Source organism: Hipposideros armiger, unplaced genomic scaffold (assembly GCF_001890085.2).
Source record: "Hipposideros armiger isolate ML-2016 unplaced genomic scaffold, ASM189008v1 scaffold_40, whole genome shotgun sequence".
Lineage (NCBI taxonomy): Eukaryota > Metazoa > Chordata > Mammalia > Chiroptera > Hipposideridae > Hipposideros > Hipposideros armiger.
Genome location: NW_017731390.1, coordinates 1651289 through 1676631, shown reverse-complemented (window position 1 = coordinate 1676631; position 25343 = coordinate 1651289). Strand labels below are relative to the sequence as shown.

Below are 25343 nucleotides of genomic sequence, written 5' to 3'. Positions count from 1 at the left end.
AACACACACACACACACACACACACACACACACACACACACACACACACACACACTCCTACCCCCCACCCTATTGTGTTTTCTCAGACCACAGGGCCTTGGAGGACAGGTCACTGAGCTCTCTCTGATGTATCTACACAATGAAAGTCAGTTTCCCAAAGTATGTTTTGGGGAATACTAATCCTTGGGGTAATCCTTGAGGAAAAGGATTCCTGGGTTAACTAATCTGGAGAAATCCTGTCTATCTATTCCCTTTTAGAAAACTCACAGTGCACATTAACATTTTAAAGGCTCTGAGAAGTCCTGCTGTGAAATAGCAGCACACAAAACCCCCCATATGACATGGTTAAACTCACTGCTTCATTACCCTTTTCCCCCAAAACTTTCTTGGGAATCACTGGCCTGTTGTTTCAGGGAATCACCGTATCTCCTTGATTCTAAGATCCACACTTTTATTTTCACACTTTAACATTTCTCAAATCAAAATGTATCTTACAATCAAAGTATATACTTACTGTAGTAGTATCTCTTTTTTCCCACAGAACTATTAATCACCTTATAATGTTGAATATGGTATATATTTCAGTAACTACTTAGGGGAAATTTAAAAATTCCAACCAAGACACTGGGTAAAAGATTACTCTCTTATTGACAAAGTTTAAATAAAACTTAATGAACTCAAGAACATTTTGTAAATTATAAAGCTAATTTACAAATCCAAATGTTAGTTCTTTGAGTCTTTAATATCACTGTGGTTAAGTTTGAGATGGGGAAGAAAAGAGAGGTAAACAGCAAACTTATCCTTCTCTTCCATAGGTAGAGTGACCATATATAATTTACCATTCAAAGCATGATACTTCTGAAAATCAAAAGGGTGCTATCAATAATTGTGTTGGAACACAAGTATAAAGCAGGACTGTCCCAGCCAAACTAAGATATGCTCACCTGACCTACAATGCAGCATAGAAGCCCAGTCATGAAATTCAAGAGGTCACAAAACTCCTAGTCTTGTGATTATTTTTCTATTCTTATCTCACCTTGTCAGCAGCAGCCAGCAAATCATCAGCCATTTTGTCAAGGTTCGGAGCCTTCCCCGTGTAAATGAAACACATCATTTCCTTAAAAACTTCAGGCTCTACGTCATTGATTTCAACCCGATTCTATGTCAGAAAAACCAAAAGTGAGAAACATTCCAACAGAACAAAATCCCTAAACAAATTTCATGATTTTAAGCTCTGGTGAAGAGAGAAGCTTGTATCATTTCAAACCTAACATGAATGGAAAATTTCTCTTTGCCCTATTTGATTATAAATAAATAGTCCTTTCTCTTGTCATATGTACCACCCTTTGTTTTCTTAAATACATCAGCAAGACAACTATTATCTTTCATTTTGCACCTTTCTTTTCTTGAGTAGAAACACATGTCTAAAATCCTCACTCAAAACTGTTTAGATGATCTGCCTGGGACAGAGTGAGTCTGCTTTACCCAGAATCCTTCTGGACTACCTCTTTCTGCTCTCAGCAAGTGTCTGTTCAGGGAATTTTTTACTCCATTTTAATAACACAATAAGAAAAAATAATTAGGAGAATAAATCTGCTGCCAAATTGGAAAAATCATCTGAGTCTAGTCACATAGCTAAAAAGACTTATCTTCATCCTGTTACATACCTTTTTGCTCTCCTCCATTTCATGTTCAAACATGGCACTAAAAACTGGAGAACGAGCTACAAAGGGAAACAGACAGATGTGGTTATCACATTAAAATATCTTGGTTCTTCTGTTATGAAGAAGAGATCTTTTTCTTTCCTGTCCCATTGGCATAGGAAAGGGTCTTAGCCTCAGATTATACCAGAATTATGCGATTCTTTTCTTCTTATACCAATAAGTGAATAATTATAATAAATAGGGGAAATACTTTCTTATTAGCTCCATTCCAACCATTTATATTTCAAGGAAATTACCCAAAGTACCTATGTTGGATAACAATGATATCCTCCAGGTAGATTTGGGGGTTCAAATGGAAGGTCCCTCATGAGCTAAGCAAAATGTCCTAATACCTAGAGTTTTGCCTGGAACAATGACACCTACTTTCCCCACTTCCAGGGACAACACAGCAAGGAGGTCAAGAGCGGGGCTCAGTGGCATCCACTAACTAGGTGAAGTCATGTTTGCTTACGGCAGGTTGTCTATGCCTCTAAGCCATGTATTCTCAACAGAGATGACAATGCCCCTAAGAGGTGAAAAACATCTCAGACATACAATCATTTCTGGCCTTTCAAAGCTCAATCTTACCTAACAAAATTGATTCCTTAGTATTTAATGTCTCTCATTAGAGAGCATTTAAATTAATTTTTTTTTCCTTAGGGATGGGTATAATGGAAAAAGGTTGACAAATGGTGTTCTAAGCCATGCCCAATTCTAGTCTAATGAACACTATAAATAATAAGTAACTTAATTTCAACCACAAAAGTAAAAACATGGCTAAAGAACTCAAATTTTATCTTGTTGTCCAATAATAAATCAGGGATTTGGGTGAAAGTTGAGGCTACTAATCTCTACCTAAGAGAGGAAGAACAGATGGAATAAATAGTAGGACTCTGAGCTAACAAGCAACTAGAACTTTGACCTGTTTATGTCAGAAAGTACCACTTTTAGATCTGCCATTTCTAACCACAGAATCTTGGGAAAATCACTTAACCCTCTGAGCAAATCACTTAACCCTCTGAGATTAAAATAGATATTTTAATCTATTCCAAAGGATAGTAATTCTCATTGTTCTTATCTCAGAAGGGTTATGGGCTAAAAGCTACTAAACAGAAGCTGAAGACTAAACTAGTGCTTTTAATAACAAAGGAAGAGTCCAAAGCAGTGATATGCTTAGAGGGTCTTCAGTGGATAGACAGAGCTGATGCTATGAGAATAAATAAAATCACTCGAAGAGACTAAGTAGAGTGAAAAGAAAACTGAGGCAGACCCTTTGGGAACACCAATGTTTAAATGGATCTGTAGAGAAGAAGGCCACCCATTAGAAGTAGCCAGAGAACCAGCAGAACACCTGGAGAAAGGAGGCAAATAATATATGAAGTAAAGAGTCCCTCAAATTCAGGAACTAGCAGGTCACAGAACCTGGGAAAATTGCTTTCACTGCAAAGAGGTGAACTGAGGATAAGTAGGAGGAAAGATGTAGAGACAGTGACTATGCTAACTTAAGAAACTTAGCTCTGAAAAAAAAGACAGAGAGAGAGAGAGAGAGACAGAGAGAGAGAATAATTAGAGGGAGAAGCTTGAGCCTGCTTACAGGCTGAGGGTAAACAGGCAACAGGAGAAGGAGAGATGAAGATAGCAGATAACAAGGGTGTAACTGGCAGGGTAAGGCTTCTGAGAAGGCAGCAGAGGATATGAAACAGAAGTCGAAAGTACAGTCTGCTTTGGACACAGGGAAGAACACCCCCTCCACTGAGAAGGCAGGTATGGGGAGAGGCGAGAGCTGAGCGAAGGAGGGCTTCAATTTTCTCTTGGACGGAATGGCAAGGTCATCTTTTGGGAGCTGGAGATTAAAGGAGAGTGGTAAGGGTTTGAAGTACCTATTGCTGAGAAAACGAAAGGGAGCTAATTGCTGAAAGAGTGTGTGGATGGCCTGAGTATGGCGACCTAAGAGCTAATGACTTCCTTTAGCAATACTCAGTAAAATCTAGTTGAGGGAGGGAACAGGAAGGTGGTTAGAGTGAGCCAGATTGAGGTTTTGCCAGGTGTTTATCTTAGAACAACAGAGCTTGAGGGGCTTGCTAAGAAATCTATTGCCTGAAGCTTCATGCGATTTCCTTTTATGCGTCTTATGGTCTGAATAGGAGTTTGTGGCTGACTGCTATGCTCTCATGTGATTACGGCAAGGCCAGTCCTGCCTTATTAGTTCCTCCTCTGTGTCAGGCTTTCTGGTCTTAAAGACAATGGGCCTATGATTAGAACAAGACCCAATCCTCCATGTCACTATGTTTGTATGGAAGAGAGGGCTAACACTCCCAGGGCTAGGACTTAGCTAGATGGTGGTTTAGTCCTGAGTCCAGAACCTTCTCTGTCACATCCTATGCCCCTTTCTAGGGACTAATACCTGCTTTTAACCAGTGGTTTGACATCTACTCTCTAGGTGGGAAGGCATTCAATAAACATATCATCTATTCCTTGAAAATGGTGGCTTACGTCCACTACAGAGTGGAAAAACAGAAACACCATTTTGATGGAGAGTAGTAGCCTTTTTGGTTATGACAACTAATGTCACCACAATATAAAAAATATATTTAGGGTTTTTTTGCACTAGTTCAAAGGGTTGAAGGTATTCAAAAGGTGATTATGCAGCCACTGTTTTTCTTTGTTTCACCAAAACTAACGCTACCCGTGAATAAATACCAACCTGCTAAAATAGCTTTGTGAGCCTGGAATTCCTGGCCAGCAACACACAAACAACAGTCTGTGAACCGGGAATTCTCCCACAGTCCTCCTAACTCATCGGCCAACCGGCACTCGGGAACCTTCACCATATTCATGGTATTCTGACCAGAAATGTTGACAGAATCTTGCACCACACTCACCTGTGAAAGACAAAGAAACACAGTCCAAACCTTTGTTTCCAGGGATTTTCTTCCCAGCAGGAAATGACTTTTACCTCATTTCTATAGTACATTTGGGTCCTCTCAGTCATCCTTTCTTGAAACCACCTCCTCCACAAACCAAGACTTTATCCTCTGGATCAGGTAGTTTACAATCTATCACTCATACTTATTCTACACCACCTCAGGATGATGGGGTGAGGGCCCCACACATCTTCCCCTCCAACTTCTAATAAGCTCCGCTTCCCCTGCCCTGAAAACCTGGGCAAAGCCACCAGGGGGAAAAGAACTGACAGAAACCAATGTTAAACCTCAAATATTTACCTTATTCTGCCTTAAGCAAATGGTTAAGTACAAAGAACCCCTATAGAGACTACCATTTAAATTAAACTCTAGAGAGAAAAACCTAGGAAGTGGAAAAAGCACTTTACTTATTTTAGTTAGGTCAGGACCATGAAAATAAAATGCAGCTTCCATAAGGGCCTGGTCAATAATTGGCACTTCCTCACAAATGTTAGTTTAACGAAGAGGACTGGGCTGGAAGATCTTTCCGGCAGTGATAACTGGGTGGGTATCCCACACCATTTACCCACTTACTCAGTCATTTGTGACAATGACATACAAGATGGCTGGTTCCAGCTAGACAAGCACTTATAGTTTTGGAACAGAATGATGACAGCAGGTTTAAAGAGAGATGCAACTTGCCACTATGGCTTCAGCAGCAGCTTTAACCAGATGAATTAACAGTTCAGCCTAGATAAAACCAAGCCAACTTCTAGATGGGTCAGTGAAAGTCAGATAAACTGGTTAGGATGCCAAATACAAGGATTTATAAATCATATCACATTATAAAATAAATCTAAGTTACCAAACTGAAGATGAGACTCTGCAGATCAGTCTTCTGCCTACAACCATTGCTATGCTTCATCTCCTACATCATATTAGGTTAGAAATGTTAAAATCAAAGCAGAATTCACAAAACGAGAATCAGCTCCCTCCTCTTGCTAGTCCTACAAGTTAGGTGTTAAAGACAGCATAGGCACATCCTAAATGATCCATATTTCTTTTAACCTTCATGATGCAAGTCATCCCTTAAATGCAGTCATAATCCCTGAGGCAAAGTTAATGCCCCATCCAAATGACCCGTGGTCCCTTCTGTGCAGAAGTCAGATATTTACTATCAGGTCAAGAAATGTATTCATTTGTTTAAAACAAGCCGTTATAGTCTTGAGCAATGAAGCAGCCAAGTTAATCAATTATGAATGTGCTTAGCATTAGCAGGACATTTATCACAGCCAGATTATAACATTATTTTAATAGCCCAAGACCCAGCAAAAACCACCCCACAGAGAGTCTCTCTTGTCCTGTGTAAGATCTCTAATTTTGTTCAGCCACTCACTCAAATTAACACCCTCACTTCTTTGATATATTAATACCAAAAGTAGAAGTTGTCTGTTTCCAGTTATAGCTTCAAAATATAGCTGATTGAATTAAATTAAAACAAAAATAAAAAGGGAAAAGACCAATTAAATCCAACTTCCTCATAGAGAAAGGAATCTCTTGGGATGGCCAGAGAACAGAATGGAGAATGTTTTGGCACTGTGTTCCTAAGCTTGAATTAAACCAGGCTGACAAGAGCCCAAAGTCATTAACACTTGATGACAATTTATAGACTGGGTAAAATGAATTGGCAAGAAATAAGGTGAATTTCAAGCTACGGTTACCAGTAGACCCTTTGCTGGTTAGATGCATGCTTTGTAATGAATGAGTGAGACCCAAAGACTATGTCTACTCTCGCTGGGACAATTCCTCTCTCCAGACACAGAAAGGAACACAGCAGGAAGGAGAATGTACCTTTACTGTCGGAGCCAGACTTGTTCTGTAGATATATGGATGCCTGGAGTCTCTAGAGCTCTGAATGTCTGGCACCTCTTACCAACATTAAATACGCTTAATTAAAAATAAATTTTAAATGGCATTCACAAATGAGTCTTCAGAGTCCAAACTTTTAACTTAGAAAGGAATTGTTTTCCTCTGCAAATGATGATGCTAAAATGAAACCATTCTGCAAAAAACTAAAGATTTTTTTTTAATACCTATAAAGTTGACTATGGAGACTCATTCAGAATTACAGCTGCGAAGATGACGTGACTGTGACATTTATGGCATCTGTCTTATAAATGACTGCATGAAAATGTCTCAGGAAGGCTGTGTAACCCTCTAAATTTCAAGTTGTAAAAGGGCCTCACTCTTAAAGTCAATTCCTTTTCTTAAAAAAGGAAATTTCATAAAAGACTAAAGATTGTGTCAACTGTACACTTTATCTAAACATAAAAAGTCAAAATAAAACCAATGGAAATATATTTAACTTCTATATAATTAAAACAATTGAGAAAAAAATAAGACTGCATATAGGTTGTTTATAGCTGCAGCACTATCTCTAATCAAAAAACGTGCAACAATCTAAATGTCCATCAATAAGAGAATGAATAAACTGTTGTATACTCATATAACAGACTATTATTCAGCACTAAAAATGAATGAACTATAGTTACATCCACAATATAAGTAAATTTTAGAACATAATGTGAAAAGAGCACGTCCTAGATGACGCCATACATTCTCACAGCATTTTTATAAAGCTGGAAACCAACAAACCTAAATGATACATTTTTCAGGCATACAAATAAACAAGGAAATGATACCATATAATTCAAAACAGCTATTTATAATATCATCTTCTGAGTGGGGAGACAAGTCTAAAGGATACGGGAGAAACATATGCAGGTTAGTTCCAAGTTACTGGTGATGTTGTGGGGTTGGGTTGTAGGTTTTTACTACAGTATCATGTTTTATAACCTATAATAATAAGGTTACATATTAAATCACCACTTTTGTAGGTCAAGAACAATCAAGTATTGGCATTTTCATACAGTTCAACTAATATATCCAAATAATCCACTAATAAAACGATGAAAAGGAATAACATGAATAGGCTCACATATTTAAAATCTGGCTTTGAAGGGATATTCTACATTTGAAGGGAAAGGAATGTTTTAAGAGTTAACTGGGGCCTAGGTCTTCCATATTTCCTACCTATGGAATTTCATATTTCAACTTTAAATGCAACATTACAAAGAAGCACTGGGGTCTTCTACATGTCAAAGGCATACAACGAAGGTGGGATATATGCATCTTGATTGCGAACAGCTACTTGTTTTCAATATAAATAGATGGAGAGAAGGGTCAACAGAAACTGAAACATTTCATGTAGATTTTCTGTGGTCCACATTATTAAAGAGAAAATTAAAAGTGTAAAGATTTCATGATTCTCCGTTTCAATACCAAAATAAACACTGTCCATTAAGAAAACTTGGTAGAGCCCATGTTTCCCTGGGTGAATGGCATTCAGCTCCACTTGGTGTAGCACAGCAGACTAGAGGTGGGAAATAGAGAGCTGACATGGCCCTGACACTAATTTGCTGCACGTTAGGAAAAAATTACCTGACCTCGCTAGGTACTGCTTCTCTACCCAGTAACATGAAATGCAGATAACAGAACTAACCTAACTCAAGGGATTGTGATAACAGGCAATTCAGGGAATGCTTTGAAAATGCTTCCAAATACATTAAGTAAGCAATATCAACTTGGAAGAATTGCCAGATTTCCCAACAGACAAAAATATCACTGAAAATTGCAAGTGAACTCAGTGTGGTACATTACAAACAAGACCACCCATTTGGCATATTCAGAGTCTGCAATCTAATATCATGTAAATATGCATTAACAGTAATACCACCAAAACAAAGCCCAAACACTTAAATGGGTGATTCTCAGTTCTGCACCTTAGGATTCCCTCTTGTGGCCTCTGGGAACATCCAAAAAAAGAAAAAAGAATTCATGAAATAACTATACTTATTACATCACAGCAGGACAGAAGTGTCTAGGCCAAAGGCTGGGTGTGGAATGGAGCAGTGGAGTATTCATAATCTAAATTTGTACGTGGACATCAACTTCATAGAAGCCTCTAAATAATAAAATAATAATAATAACAATAATAATAAAAACTAACTAAACCAATAATAAATAAAACATAAATATGAACCAAAATAAACTTGTTTATAAATATTCCATTGATAAAAGGGAGCAACATGTCAAAGGGATAGACTTTGCACCAAAGAATGATCTAGCTTTGTAAAGCGCTAAGAACTTAGATGAGCTGCAGACATTTTTAAAACCCACACATCCAACACACACCCCCACGCAACCGTCTTGCAATGCTGAATGCTACTAAGTCCACCGAGGGCTCTGGAATAGAAACGAGTCTCACTAGGCACAAGCCCAAGTATGAGAAGCAACACTCAGCACCTGTGGCCAACAGAAAAGTGTGAGAGGAACAGATGGCGTACCTGGTCCGATGGTAAGAAACCGATGGCATCAGCAGAACCCAGCAGACGTTTCCCTGTTCAACATCTCCTCATTTCCAAAGTGTCATCTCACTTCCCTTCTAAGTCAGTAAGGCAAATCTAAACTTAACCACAGGATTTCTCCTAAGAGAATTTCATACGGGGAAGCAAAGCAGGAGAGAGTGCCTTGGACTTAATCACAGGATGAGATTGCCAAGTGAGGGCAGAACAATTGGTTTCCAAATCAAGAATGTCAGTTCAGGGGTTGGAGCAGATTGGGGGAAAGAGGGGAGCTTATGTGAAAGGGCTGGGTCTACTGTGGACCTGAAAATTGCTGCAATAAAGGCTATGGCATTGCCTAAAACACCAGATGCAATATTTAGAGGAGATACTCTTTCTTCAGAGAATAGTTCAAAGATTAGCTTTCGTTTCCAACAGAAGTTAGAATTTTCCACTATTTTAAAATTTTTCTGAAATTTAGGTCTTTTTTTTTTTTTTTAAAGATTTTTATTGGGGAATTGGGGGAAGGGGAACAGACAAGTTGCTGTTGTTTTTTGTTCTTCAATCTAGTTGTGGAGGACGTTGCTTCACTGGCCCAAGTTGGCACCATCATTGCACATCCCCGGGCGAGGCACATCAGTCGCGGGCTGCTGGACGGCCACTCACTGCGGCTGCTGGCCGCTCACGCTGGCTGCTGGTTACATACGGTAGCCCATGGCAACCCACTGCCACAGGGGCTGCAGCCTACGCCGTCGCCGGCGACTCACGGCAGCCCAGCTCCAGGCTGAGCTGTTGTTCAGCATCTTAGCTGTGGAGGGCAGTGTCACTGGCCCTCATATGTGGGATCCGAACCGGGGCTCTCTGGCGTCCCAAGCCAGCTCCTAACCAACGCGCCACTCGGCCGGCCCAGTATGTCCTTTTATTTAGCAATTAAAAAGGAGAGACGGTAGCTACTATGCAAACTGCATTTTATGTATTCAGTGTGGTATTTTAATACACTATATACCTCTAAAATTTCCTAACCAATAGGAACTATTTTGTGGGACTATTCAATGAGCTGTGGCTCAGAAAAGAAGCCAGCTACTGCTGGCCAGGCCTTTTCTGCAAAAGGGCAAGATTCCTAAGGGACACCCTTCCTGGCTGCACAGGTGCTGAAAGGCCTCTGGAACTGTCGCTTGCTGCACAGGTGCTGATACACCTTTGGAACTGTCATTAACTCACAGTGTAAGCCTATCATTTGACAGCACACTGGTAGCTACAGAACATGCCTGCACCCTCCTCATGAAAATACAGTGGTCATTCTCGTCAAGTAGTGCTGCTCAGGAAGTAGTTCCTTGATCATACAATGTATAGGAAACACATCTCAGCTGACTGGAGGTTTTATTCAATTATTACACTGTGAGCTTATGAGTTATTTATAAATGTATTAATAGCATGAAATGATTTATTAGTATATACTCATTAAAGAAACCACTTTTCAGCTCACTCTCGGTTTGGGAATTTGACTTCACGGCTTCTCCTATAAACCTGACAAAGGCTCTTAGGTTGCTGGCGAGAGGACTCTCCTAATGGACTCCAGATAACACTCAGCTAACTTTGAGTTAGAGAGCTTTACATACCTCCACTCTAGAAAAAAGGTTCTCATCTTCCAATTTCACAATTAGTCTAGCAAGACAAACCAGAGACATTCAACTCCTGGTTAAGTCATCTAGTTCAATGAGCAGAAAAGAAAAGTGATTTATATTCAAACATATGTGAACTTCATACTCAAGTAGAAGCCAGAAAGTTTAAGGAATGAATACACGTATCTAATTGCTAGCCATTCTCCTCAGCTTGAAGTGACAGTCCTTACAAATGCTATCTGAAAAAACCCTGCAATGAAAAAAAAGCCAGAATCCTAACCCAAGAAACTCAAAAATCATACATACCAAGACAGCGCATAATCGTTGTTTTTGAGAACAGGAGCAAGTGGAACGCTGACATGCCCAACAACCTTGAAACCATGGTACCATTTTCAATCAATCACATCAATAACGTTCGTGCAGCACCTCTCCACTTGGGAGCTTTTCTCCCTCTCCATCCCTGATCCAATACACTTACGTCCAGCACAACCCATTAGGCCTGGGCAGTGCTCATCTCACAGCGGGGTAGAAGGACTCACCTCACAGAAGAGCGTAAGCTTGTCATCAGGGAGAAGCCCGTTGGCTTCATCCAGGAGAAAATCTCTGCGGATGAATTTTTTGAATCCCCAGTCTTTGCCTTGCACAAACCTATATGCCCGCTGACTCTCTGGGTGAAAAACAAAGCCATGTTTAGGGTTACTCACGAAACCAGATCAGATTCACAGCTTGCCAGTGTGTAAAGTTGCTGAATGTGTAAATGAAGATTCGAACAAGGAAGAGAACATTTACCCATAGCTTTGGTTTCTTCTCCCTTGGCATTCAGGATAGAGAATTTGAATTTTGCCCGAACTTCACTCTTTGGACAGCTGACCAATAACAGGTAAAGTGACAGGTAATCTTTGCTTTCTTCATCTAGCCCTTTTGGGTTTACTCGCAAACACCTGCCCAAAACATATAGGAAAAACCAAATACGTAGAAAGCATCCATGTTTATAGGCTCGTGAAGTAATACAATAGAAGGGAACTAGAACGTCAGAATCAAGAGAGGAAGATGTTTAAAACACAAACAAACCAACCCAGGCCCTATACCAAGAGATTCTGATTCAGTAGAGTAAGTCCTTGGGAATCACTTTTCTAGAGCAGCCTGAGTCACCTTTTAAAAAGTAAACAAGAAAAATAAAGGGGCATTTTAGAATCTGACAACATTTCCCTTATATCTCTGCCTCTTTTCTCATAATCCCCCAAATCACTCTTTCCCCCACCCCAAATCATTTTAAAAGTCAGCCTAGTTGTCTATTCTAATCTTCAATCTCAAGAAAGGCAGCCCCTAATTTTGTGGGGACTGTGGCGAAACAATGAAAAAAAAAAAAGTGAGTTCTTTAATATCACCTTGGGAGAGAAAAAGCATTCTAGAGAAATATGTAAATAGTACCTAATATTTTACAGATATTTTATTAATCTGATAATAATATTCCAAGATTAAAATAAAGGAGACAGTACGGAAGAAGCACAGATAAAAGTAAACTCCCATTACCCAGGGTAGAGCTCCAAGCTAGGCTTCTAAATACAGTCAGAGATGCCAATCTGTTACCAACGAATCAAAACAAAATTCAGACTGAATTTAATAGGTTCAACTGAGTTAAGTTGTAAATGTCATTAGTTGAACTGCATGTGGTTCAGACATTGCTTCTACCACATACGATACATAGGCCATATGTAATCCTTAGGCCTTGCCAGTGTTATGGCACCTCTCTCAAACAGGTGGCCCAATCCAGTGCCTCTCTAGGGAGTGCATATGCCACTTACATCACTATACATTGTGCTAAAGATGTGGATTTAAATACAATGCTTAAGAACAGGCATTCTCGCAGCACCTAGTAGTACGCTGCTTAATGCACATAGCCACATATACTAAATGGGGAACTGTTGAACTCTTCCATGGGTTACCAGAAGTCAAACTGGTAGTTCAGACATGTGTTTGTCTCTGCAGTGAGCACATGGTTGTATCCTTAGCTGCCTGCTCCTCCTGAAGAGGACACATGCTTTGCATGGGACTGACCCCCACTCCCAGGTAGTATTCCCCTTGCCACAGGGATTACCTGAGGGAACCCAGACCTTAACCAGTCAGTACATGTATAACATATTCTTGGCCACACAGTTAGTTCAGAGGAAGCTCAAAGACTTCTGCTGGATGGTAGCAGGCTCTGCCCATTACTAGTGCCAGTCATCCTTCAACCACAAGAGGAATTAGACTTGAGATATCCAACAGTATGGAGAGCAGGGCAGAGCAGAGAGAGATGGAATCCTTAATCTAACCACTGGGCTCCTGGGTCAAACTAAGCTTCAAAACCATCCTACACCCTGGGCATTCCAGTTACATAAGCAAATAAGCCTTTATTGTTTAAAAACAGGCAATTTGAAAGTCAAGAGATTGTATGTTAAAATCGAGATTTCTTGCTTTTTTGAACAAATAGAAGATCTGGCAATGGTCAGCCCTTATTCACACACAGCTGTACTCAGCTGGAGCTGAGGAGCCCACCCCTTTGAGAAAGACACTCACTAGTTTGCCAAGTGGTCAGCACTTACACCAAACATGGATATTGTTTACAACACAGGCCCTCTTTATTCCTTTACATCTGACTTTGCGGATCCCTGGCATACTCATTATATTAATTCAACAAATACATAGTGGGCACCTATATGTGCCAGGCACTGTTTTAGGCACTGGGGAATACAGTAAGAATAAAGCCAAGTCCCTGCCTCCAAGGATCTTACATTCCAGCCAATCTCCCATAAAATCAAGCAAAACAGGTGACTTTTAGAAAAATTTTTACAGCTAGATGTATTCTTCCTCACCATTTCAGTTTATCATTGGCTCCTGATGAAAAGGTTGAACTTTTAATGACTTCACCCATTTCCTCCCGGCAAAAGCTAAAGTTATTGATGGTCCACATGTAGGAGAATTTCACTACCTTGATCTGTTGATAGAAAACCAGGAAGTAATTAAAAAGGACGTGGGCAACCTGAAAAATAGGCTGAAGAGCAGATCGTTTTCCCTCTGCATGACACCCCTGCCCTGCAACCCCCCGCCTCCCCCAAGGAAGACAGTGCCATTTGGCCAGCATGGAGGCTCAGCTTTTTCTTGCCTTAGGTCCTTCATTCACATTTTAAGAAATATCACAGTGACCAACTGCTTTCATAACTTTTCTCAGCTTCTGAGAAAGACTGAATGGAAAGTGAGAAAAACACGGACAGGGTTGGGAAAGCAGATGATAAAGCTATACTTAAAATAAGCTTCTGCTCAGAGCTGTTTATGACAATTGAGATGTTGACGCCACTACCTGGGGTAGCAAATCTCCAACCTCGTTTCCCCTTGAGTTGCCCAACAGAGGAACACATTTCCATCAAGAAGTATGTAGGCGGATCTACTTTCAAAGATGTCCCCTTTTCAGCCTCCAGAGAAAACCACTGGCCTAGGGCATGCAGATTACACGTGGAGAACCAACGAATGGAGTACCTTATCTATCTGCTATTTGGCAGTTATGTCCCAGAAAAACCAAGAAACTCAATGTAGGAAGAAATCTTATTCCTTTCATCCACCAAATCCTCCCAAGATGCAAGATTTACAAGGTACAAACATGAACTTACCTGTGTGTAGCACCAGCTCTCAGCTACAGGGCCACTCGACATTTCTGCCGGAGGTGGAGGACTTGGAACCCTTGACATCGCCAGTTTGAAGGTTACACGAGATTCCACAGTCAGGGGACAAAGACTGCTGTTCTCTCTTCACCCTGGTTGACCCAAGAAGCAAGAGGGTGTTTCAGATTAATTGTCAGGTTTATGGCATCCCATCCTATTTCTGTTTGACCTTCCAGAGACTAGAAACTCTGTCTCCTGCCTAGAATTCTCTACCTGTATCATTCAAATGGCTCCTTAGCATTCCCGTCCCAAATTCACGTTAACCTCAGAGAAGATCACCTAATCTAACCTGGTCTCCTGGTCATAATCATAGCACCCTATTTTAATCCTCTGCACAACATTTAACATTACCTTACCAAATGAATGTACTCAAAGGGCATGTAAAGTACATCCATGAAAAGATGCCTGAAGTGAGGTAGCATAAGTGAATACCACACACAACTTTGCCACTGGCTCCTTCACTTGGGGCACAAATACTCTCCTCCTAAAAAAAAAATGGCCTTGTTACCTCTCTGACTACTGTTTCATCTTCTCCTACACTTGAGTGCAAAATAGAGTAGGCGTCTATTCCTCAACCAATTGTTAGCTGCTCTCTTGAAGAGCAACCTTTACCCGTTTCTTAGATGTGTTCCCTTCTCTGCAGCATTAGAGATCGCTCCTCACTTACACGCCATCACTATTCAGTTTCCCAGAATCTTCTCCTTGCTCTTGCCCTGTTTTCTGATCATTCTTCAATCTCCTTTTATTGGGCTCTCTTCCTCCACTGTTGTTCCCAATGGTTTAATCCTCAATTTTTTCAATCTACATTCTCTTTCACGACAATTTTATCCATTCCAACAGTGTCGAATTTCTGCCTTTATACAAATATTTCCCAAATCTCTCTAACTTTGACCTCTCTCATAAGGCTCAGACCATTTTCAAATAGCTGCTGTACATCTCAGCAGGGTGACCCAGTAGCAAATCAAATTCAACTCAAAATTCTCCCCTCCACGGCCTTTCTAAACACAAAAGCATTCAAACAATTGGTGAATTTGGTCACAATTTTTAAGTACCACAAGCAAAGTCAAAGACAAATTGAAAAAAAAAAGCTTACAACACATGACAAAGGAATAATTTTGTTAATATATATATTGATATATAAATTTTCTACAAAATCAAAAAGGCTAACTACCCCAGAAAAATATTGTTTACAAAAAAGAAAATAAAACTGCTTTAAAATATTTTACACCTATCAGACCAGCAAGAAAAAAAATCAACCAAACCATGTATGAGGATGTGGGAACTCTTACACTGCTGATATGAGATAGGAATTTAGTATAAGGTATATTTTGGATAGGAATTTGGCCACACCTAGTGAAGTGGAATACACTTGTACATTAAGATTTAGTAATTCTACTTTTAACTATAGTATTGTGCTAGAGTAGTGGTTCTCAAACTTCAGAGAGCATCAGAATCACCTGATAAACAGGTTGCTGGGCCCCACCCTCAGAGTTCCTGATTGGGAGGTTTGGAATTTCTAACAAGTTCCCAGGTGCTCCCTGATACGCTGGTCCTGGAACCATAGTTAGAGAACCACCGTCCTAGAGAAACTCTGCACGTGGGCACGAAGACACAGACAAAGGTGTTCAATGTGGCATTGTTTATAACAGTGAAAAACTAGAAACAAACCGAATATCTATTAGGAGGAGAAGATAACTAAATTGGGTTATTTCCATATCATGAAAAACTGTATTTCAGGATTTAAAATTAATAAACTAGATCTATAGCACCATGCAGATGAGATCAAACACAATGCTAATGCAAAAAAGCAAGTTTGGGGATGTCATGTGTAGTAGTACTTTATGCAAATTTAAGATTATATATTATTTACAGGCATATGCATGTATAAGTAACAAAGAACACTCACTGACAAGCTATGCATCAGATTCAGGATGGGGGAGCAAGGGAGGAGAACGAGACTGGGAAAGGAATAAAAGACATTTCAAGTTGATCTCCCATATTTCTTTTAAAATAAGGATGATCTGAGGCAAATATGGCAATATAAGCATCTGTTAGTTTAGGATGATAATTACTTGAGTATATATTATTCTTTGTATTGTTCTGCTTTATTTTTTAAATTATGTTAATTAATTGTAGGAATAATGTAAGGATATATTCCATTATATCACACATTGTCTGATTTATAATTTCCAAGGGAGAAATTTCTTTTCCTGAATACCTGGTTTGTTTTCAGCTATGGACAGACAATATGAATCTTATCATGTTGCCCTGTTTGCTTGGCACCTAAGAAGCCCTGAGACAAATTTGTGATCCATCTCTTGACACTATAGGCTTTAATGCTTATTCTATATAGGTTCATACACTCTTTCTATAATAGCTTTATTACTTAATGCTGTGATTCCCTTTGCTGTAATTCCCTCAAATGATTACTCTTTTATGTGTTAAGTATTTTTAGAAACTGCCTCAAATCATTTGTAAAAAGAGGTACAAATGAGTATCAAAAAAATCACTCAACTCGCACACATTCACTGACTACTTAAGTAATAATCACGGAGGGGGATTAATAAGATACAGTCGCACCCTCGCAGAGTAATACCATTGGTATTACCAGAGTCCCCATTGGTTTTAAACACTATTCTACAGACATTTACAACTAAAGCATCCCATGTCATCACAGATGGAGTTAACACATGATGTGCTATTTCACTTAGCTAGCAAACTAAGCACTGCAGTGGCATTTGAGCCTCCCTGGTTTGTGCAATTCACGATTCCATAACATCAAGAAGACAGACCAAATGCTACATTGATCACCTGTGATCCAAGTGGGGTTACATTTGATGGAAAACACCTTCTCACAGAACCCTTTATTGGTCTAGTAATGAGTGAACGCACCTTAGAGAGCTTTACAAATCCCAGTTACCACAGGGGCCAGAATGAAATTTCAAAATTCCTACTTTATGGGCAGGTTGGCAAAGTAGATGTGAATTTTACACGTTAGTTAGGCACATAAAATTTGGCTCTGGAGGTGTGGGGTACAGGCGCAGCTCTACACTTAGCAATCATAAAATACTGACTTGAATTTATTTTGCAGTTAAAAAAATACTTCAAATTTATCTAACAATTAACAATTTAAGAATTCTCTAAGTCTAAGAAAAGTACAAATTAAAAAAAGTTTATATTAATAGCTTAATTGTTGGTACTGAACCATGGTACATTATTACAAACAGAAAAAAATAAAATGCTACTTTGGTCTTGGCCATTTTTTTCTCTTTTTTGCTTCTCACTTATTTTGTAGCCAAGTCTTTTTTTCTTTAAATAATATCACCTTTCTTGCAATTTTTTTTTTTTAAAATGTACAACCCAGCAGCTAGGAGAACTGGAGAATCAGCCTTAAACTCTGAGGCGCTCTAACCACACAACCTGCTGAGCGGGAAATTGACTAGGATAGCACAAGTCTAATTAATTTCACTCATAGCAGGCACCATGGACAAAGTGTTCATCAGCAAAGCAGCCTGGTGTTACATGAACTCTCTAGCGCTTCACGCCAACTGCTGCAGATACCCAGCAGGAAAACAATGTTAGAAAAGAGGTCTGTTTGAGGGTCATGGTTTCAGAATCTTTGTAGGGGACAACTAGCACTAAACTATATTGTTCCTGGCTTCAAACAAGTTAAGACAAGACTGTCCAAGTTCTCTAATTAGAGAAATTTATTCTCCAAAGCTTAGCAAACTTCCAAGTGTTGACAACTCAGAGACTGAACATATCTGTCATATACCACCATTTATTTTCCTGTTCACTCTGTTAAATCCTGACCTGTGAGGTTACACCTCTTCTGAGTCACACCAAGAAATATACTTTAAAATATCTCTGTTGATTATAATACTGCTCGAACTCCAATAAAAGTAATATCAGTTAGCAACTAATAAAAATCTCTAACAGAATGTTTCCTAGCAGGTATTATGATGCACATATAATGCTTTCAATCCAACCTACACAGTGTACTTCTTTTCTGCCTTTTTTTACACTTATGAACACTTCTGTTCCTTAGAAGGAACTTGCAACTATTCTTCTTTTGTATCCCCTGTACCACACCTAGTTACAGCCTGCCTGGACCAAGGCATTCAGCAAACCGAAACATTTATCCAGCTGCATTCAAGTTTATTAACTTTTTGGTTTGTTTCTTTCACATATTTGTAAAAGAGCCCTTTGAACAGTGCTGAGTATATTAGATTTGCAATGTAATGAAGTCATTCATTTGCTCTTTTGGATGAGTTACACACAAAGCCAAAGCCTGGCACTCTCAAGTATCAGCCCTGGTAAAAGTAAGTTTTTCTACCAGTATCGAGTAAATATATTTATCTTCATTTTACATGGGGAGAAAGACTGGTTATAATTTCTTTCATTTTGACAACACAAATCAGTGATTTGAACCAAACTCTTACATAATCAGGATTCTTTCAGGATAGAAGATGAATTCCCTGTACAACACAGGGAAATGTCTCAACAGTTTAACCTGCAGTATATGCAGAGCTAGGCTAGAACACTCTGAAAAGTGCTACACCAACAGTTTATGTAGTCATTTTTTATCTTTCTTTTATTCTCTATAAGCATTCTTCCATTTCAATCTAATTCAGTCATCCAGAGGATTTTTTTTAAAAACCAACTACTAACACAGGCATATCACATATGAATTAGCCTGATATCCATCATCTTTAAAATTACAGGAATAAACATTGTGGTGATATCAGATTGAACAATGTAATTGTTCTGTAGGCCAAAAGTAGTCGAATATTGGCAATTTCATGTGGTTCAATATAATATACAAAACATGCACAAACTAGATAGCTAGGAACATAGTTTCTTGCCAAAGGATGGTTTGCTAGGGACTTTTTAAATGCCTATCACTTTTTTCTTCTTTTGGTTTAAAGCCTTGTATAGTTTCCAAGTAAGGAAAAAAATCTCAATGTCATAACTATTTTAAACGTGAGAGACGTTTGCATTTTCCAAAGCAGAAGATGCCAAAAAGATTGCTGACAATTAAGAGAGGGTGGGGGAAGAAACTATAGAAAGACTTGGGAATACTCATTTTTAAGAAACTGATGTGACCTAAAAAGAGCATTTGCATTTCTTCTGTTACAGTGTCCCCAATCACAGACAGCCCAGGAAGTAATAACTTCATTCTAATTACCCCAAGGACAGATTATTATAGGTCATACTGACTTACTCTGTTGCAAAGTTTGAATGACTTGAATATTTGTTATGGGTAAACTTTTTGCAGTTCAATCTAGTCTAACAAAATACTAAATGCACTTGTTTTAAATTTAGAAATACTTCCGAAAATGAAACTAAGAACAATCAAAGAAAGACCTCAATCAACAAAGGAAAGATTGGGTTTCTCTTATGTCTTTTATCAGGTTCATGCTTTATAAAATTTACAATTTAAAGATGACTGTTTTTTTTAAATTGAGATAAATTTGAAATATAACATTGTATTTTTTTGTTTTTTTAATTCTTTAAGAGAAGGAATTAGTATTAAGTGACTCTAAAGATCAAGAAGGAAAAAGTCAACAGCCTAACAGAAAAATGGGCAATGAACAGCCAACAGTTTACAGAAATGCAAATACCAATGGTTCCTAAATATATGAAAATATGTTCAATTCTCATTCATAAGATAAATGCAAATTAAGCTGCACACTGATTCACTCAGTGAATTGGCAAAGATCAAAATGTTTGATAATAGTTACACAGAGTAAGAAGAACATTTCTGATTAGAGTATAAATTGTTACAATCTCCATGCAGGGAAATGTATATCAGAATGAATAAGAAATGCATATACCCTTTGTTCCAGCAATTCCATTTCTAGAAATTTTCCTGACTGATGTATTTAATATGTCAAATATAAAAGATTTCTCACTATAACACTATTTGTAATCACAAAAGAATAGAAATAACCCAAAAGTCCATCAATAGGAGATTGATTAAATAAATTATAATACAGAGAGACAATGTAATAAGCATCTGTTTAAAAAAAAATGAGGAAGATTTTTCTATTTAAAAAGGCAAATATCTATCCTATCTATCTATCTATCTATCTATCTATCTCTATCTATCTATCTATCTGGAAAGCTATACAAGACTCTAGGGACAGAGGTTACCTCCAAGGAAAAAAACTGGGTACTTGGTTGGGAAGAATTTCCATTGTATTCCCTTTTGTACTTGCTGAATTTTGAACTATGTGACTATATTACCTTTTCAAACAATAAATTTAAAAATTTAAAAAGGAATTAGCAGCATTTACAATTAAATTTTTCTAAGTTATGAGATGGCTTATAACTCAGACCCTTATGAGAAACAAGACAGGAGTTCTTCAGTAGCTTCCTGTGCTATCCAAACAAAATCCACCTCCTGTCACGCCCGCCAAGGCCTCAGTGCGCCTCCCTGACCTCGTCTGACACTTGCCCTTTCCAGTCACCATGCTCAGTCACTCAGGCCTGTAATTCTATTTGGTGAGCACACCAGGCTCTTTCCTTCACCTGGAAAGCTCTTTGTTGCCTCAGATCTTTTCATAGCTGGCTCCTTCTTGTCATTTAGATATCCTATCAAATGTAATATCCTCAGAGAGATCTACCCTGACCACCCGATCTGAAGTAGCCTCAAATTCTAGCCTGTCCCTTTCATCACATTATCCTCTTTTATTTTTTTTTATTACCATGATCTGAAATTATCTTGTTTTAATTTTACTTGTCTATTGCCTTCTCCACTGGAAGTTAAGCTCAATAAGAGAAGAGCAGCCCCCTGTGCCTAATGGTACAGCAGGCACTCAATAAGTATTTGTTCAATGAAATTGTTGAATAACTAGACTCACTGTCTTTTGGGATATTTTTCCATAATGAGCTCTAGTTAAAATGTTAAAGTTTAGGAGTTGCTGAGTGAACAACAGCTCTAGGAACCCAGGCACACTTTTAAAACAATACAACATTTAAGAAAAACAACAATCCGTTCATCTTATTTCAATTTTAAAGAAGTCATTAAATACATTCCAAAATTACACTCTTCTTTGATTAAAAAAAAAAAAATCCAAGAAAATTTGAGAAAAGGGAAGCCTACAGAGCTAAATGGAAAGTTCCTGAACCCACAGTCAACAGTAACGTAAGCACATTTTTCAGAATAAGTCAATCCTAGTTATAGAAAGTACCATCACAGCAGCTGTCAGGAACTCAGACTAATCCTCTAAGTTATTTTGAGTTAAATTTTATGTAATAAAATTCAATATATTGATAAAATGAGGCAGATCCATAGCATTTACTTAGATTTGACCTACAATTTTCATATCTGACAATTTGATTCTCTTAAAATTGACATGTAGAAAAATGATAAATAACATTAACTATATACATGTATACACATTTCAGAACGAACACACACACACACACACACACACACACACATCTTTAAAACCTGTTTAGATACATAACTAAGTTTTTTCTATACCAGGCTAAGATGTAGAATTTATTTTCTGCCACAGCCAAATATTTGTCTAGTTAAGAGTTGAACTGTTCTTAACAACTGTAGTATATAGGAAAACTTGGAAATGAGTATAGTATTATGTATGTATGTCAATGCCTTTAGGAGTTTTCCCAGTTTACAGATACCTCTTAGGCAAGCATAGACCCTGAAATGATTGTGAGGATTAGATATGCTTTCCTACATAAAAATGGCCCTTTTTCCTGCTTCTCCTCAAAGTGTTATAAGATAGTTTTATAGAACAGCTCAGCTAGTAAGGCTCAGCCAGACAAAGCCAAGATGACGATGAACAAGAAGGTATATGAGAGAATCTCAAGTCCCAGGAAGCAGTGGAATAACCAACAAGCTGCTCCTGACTCCCAAACCTGAGTGTTTGCTGGCTGTTTACAGCCTCACTGCCCTTTACTACAGGTTATAAATAACTACGAAGTGTCCTTGTCCCCAAGGAGACCTTAGCAGCCAGCTCAAAGGTTAAAATATAGAATAATTCTCACTTTGGATGCACAACTTTTCCAGGTAGCTAAGAAATCACAGAGCAGAAAAATTTATTGCCAATTTAAGTTAAGGGCTGGCCAATCATTCTCTTCCACTGCAAACTACGCATTATATAAAAGTTGTTGACATAGACATATTAGGATAATTCCTTACCCCCAAAATATGTCCAGGGAGAACGTAGTGGATGCTCTGCTCCAAATGCAGAGGGCTTTCCTGGAAAGGACCAGGTGCCACTCAACAGCCCTGTAGGGCTGTACCTCCTTCAACCTTAAAAATACTTTGAGTTTTGGTTTTGCATTTTAACTTAGGCACAAATGGCTATTGAGGTAAACACACGTATAAAACATCGGAGGAAAAAACTCCTATCTCCACTTGGATGGAGGATACAGCGGAATAAACCACGGATGCAAAAAAGCACAGGTTTCACAAGGCCTGCCTGGGTCAGCACTATCAAGGGGTGTGCTGCTTTTGTAAATTACAGAGCGCCTGCTAGGAAAAAGAGCGACTCCTCCAACTGCTTCAAAAAAAAGACAAGAAAAGGCAGATAGGGTTCATCAGATTAAGCTTCTCCATGCATCACTTTCAAAATCCATCATTTGGGAGATGTCTGAAATGGAACCACATGAATCCAAATCAGCAAACAAACCTGATTACAAAGGGTCTATTTCACTTCAAAGTGGATCTCAGTTCCAAAGGAAAAACACCCTTAGAGATGAACTTAGGCAGAACCAAACAATCAGCAACTTCTCTCTTCACAAATTATAATGTATTGATTCCACCGAAAGGCATGGGCGAAAATCTCTAAGGCCACAAAGAGCAAACTTAGAAAAGATGAGGATTTTAATACATCCCACGTGTTAGAAAAGATTTCTCCGAGGTTGAGAAATTTTATTGTAAAACAAGAGGTGGAACAGAATTTTAAGAGGAAGAGGAAGAGGAAGAGGAAGAGGAGGAAGAGGAAAAGGAGGAGGAGGAGGAGGAGAGGGGGAGTATGGAGGGGGGGGGGGAGGAAAGGAGTGAAAGGAAGGAAAGACTGACTTATGGCTAAGAAGAGTCTATTTATAATTATGTTCCCAAAGCTGTTTGAGAGGTTCTAGTTTTTTACCCTCTCCCTTCCACTACAACTATGAAGAGACTTACAAAATCCAAATAGTAAACAGATGAAAGGCTGGGCCCTAATACAATTTAAGCGTGTCCAGTCTGCAAGGCATTCAAAAACAGAGCAGTCATTTTATGAAACAAACAGGGAGAGGTTGCATAACCCTACAGGGTCCCCTGGCCTTTATAGAAGCCAAATTCAACATGCGGTTCTCTTTGGCCAGCTATACTTCAGTCAAGGCATTTAAAAATATTTCTTGCTAACGCAATTTGGCTACAAAAAGGGCCCAAGGAATCCATATCAAAAAAGAAAGTCTGACTTGATCTTAAGGTATACAATTTGGAAGAAGTTCATGAACTTAGAAGCTGAAAAGGCCCACCTGCTCCAGATATACCACATGGGCAACCAATTCTCTTCAGCATTAACTACTGCAATACTATCTAGCTTAAAAAAACTTCTTTTTTTTTTAAGTACAGAATTCAGTGTTTTCAGGAGACACTTTTCTTTATGAGAGACACACCTAGATCTCCCTCTAGCTATGAGAGATCGAGGTATACCTAAGCTTTAATCTTCTCCTTTAATCTTCTTAAGAAATCTGATGACTGTTTACATGGACCCATGCTTCTTGCCTAGCAAATATTTGCAGAACATAAAATTTCTTCTGAAGTTATTAAAAATAAGCCAATTTCTATATTAATGTTAAGGTTCTAACTAAACTAAACGGAACCAAGGATGGGCAGGAAGTTCTCAGTTTTAAATGTTCATTCCAAAATTCATGATGCAAGGAAAAAGTGAAACCACACAGGCAGACAAAACAGGGGAAATTTAGACAGAATGTCTTAACAGAATTTCCTGGCTCCCGATGATTTGTCAGAATTTGTAAGATTAAAATGCAGTAACACCTATTTTACCCAATAAAACACTGTAAAAACATACATACGCATTTGAGGCAAGAATCTCCCACCACAAAGTAAAAGTTTTAAGATGCTAGCCAGAATGGTGGAAAGATTTTTTAAGTTACCCCTAGAGAGATGGGCTCTCAGCTACATACACAAAGGCAATCTGTTCAAAATCAAACTCCTTTTACAGAGTAAAATGAAGCCCATGAATTACTTTAAGGTACCTCCTTTTATAAACTGTAATTTGAATTCCCCTGAAGATCTTTTCTAGGGAGAAAAATAATCTCACTCTAAGGTCTCAAAATCATATATTATCAACTGTTGATTAAAAATGTAAATCTAAACATCTTTTTTCCCCTCCATCATCAGTGTAAAGCCTAATCCTATATACAGTAGTCACCAGAGAAGATCTGAATAAATAACTCTGGTTTACTCCAAGGAAGAATATTTAGAATAAAACTTTTGAAGTAACTTACAAAAAAATGTTTCTTTCACACAGTTTGTAATGCTCATTATTTAAAATAAAAAAACACCTTACATGCTTACCTTATATGACTTTCAACTTTACATAACCAATAACCATTTGCACTAAAATGAAACAGTAGATTACGCTCACGATGTTCATTTTTAAAGTCATTGTAAATATTTCTATGCATTTCATTCCGCTTTTTCCCTCATCTTAAACTATGTTTAAAATAAAACTGCAAAAACTCACCAAGTCAAGTCAGTAGGAAGGCTCTAATTTGTCTTGTCTAACAGGAAATCTCTGTTGAAAATAGAGATGATGAATCAGACTTAACTAGATTCTGAATCTCACACAAATCTTTACATTGGCTATTCTGAAAAGGGAAAATCTTACAAAGCAGGTGATACATTTGATAGGATTTACAAGTCAAAATTACCATTCTTATATCTCTAGTCCTGAGTGCTTTATTTTTTAGTCATCCTCAAAGATAATATTTAGAAATTAAAGTCAGAAAAGTTCAAACTAATTCG

At 38.3% G+C, this 25343-nt stretch overlaps 1 protein-coding gene across 2 annotated transcripts in view; it reads right to left on the bottom strand.

Moving 5' to 3' along the window:
- The window catches only part of SPOP (speckle type BTB/POZ protein), a 73472-nt gene that overhangs the window by 5185 nt on the left and 42944 nt on the right, over positions 1-25343 (bottom strand). The window contains exons 2-9 of one of the 2 annotated variants that reach the window (XM_019638800.1): positions 25063-25113; positions 14279-14421; positions 13487-13608; positions 11421-11572; positions 11171-11298; positions 4408-4585; positions 1668-1723; positions 1037-1159 (exon numbers count right to left, since the gene is read on the bottom strand). In XM_019638800.1, coding sequence (XP_019494345.1) covers positions 1037-1159; positions 1668-1723; positions 4408-4585; positions 11171-11298; positions 11421-11572; positions 13487-13608; positions 14279-14356 — 837 coding nt within the window. In that variant the 5' untranslated portion in view covers positions 14357-14421; positions 25063-25113. The remainder of the gene's footprint in view (positions 1-1036; positions 1160-1667; positions 1724-4407; positions 4586-11170; positions 11299-11420; positions 11573-13486; positions 13609-14278; positions 14422-25062; positions 25114-25343) is intronic. The other variant, XM_019638801.1, reaches the window with a different exon arrangement.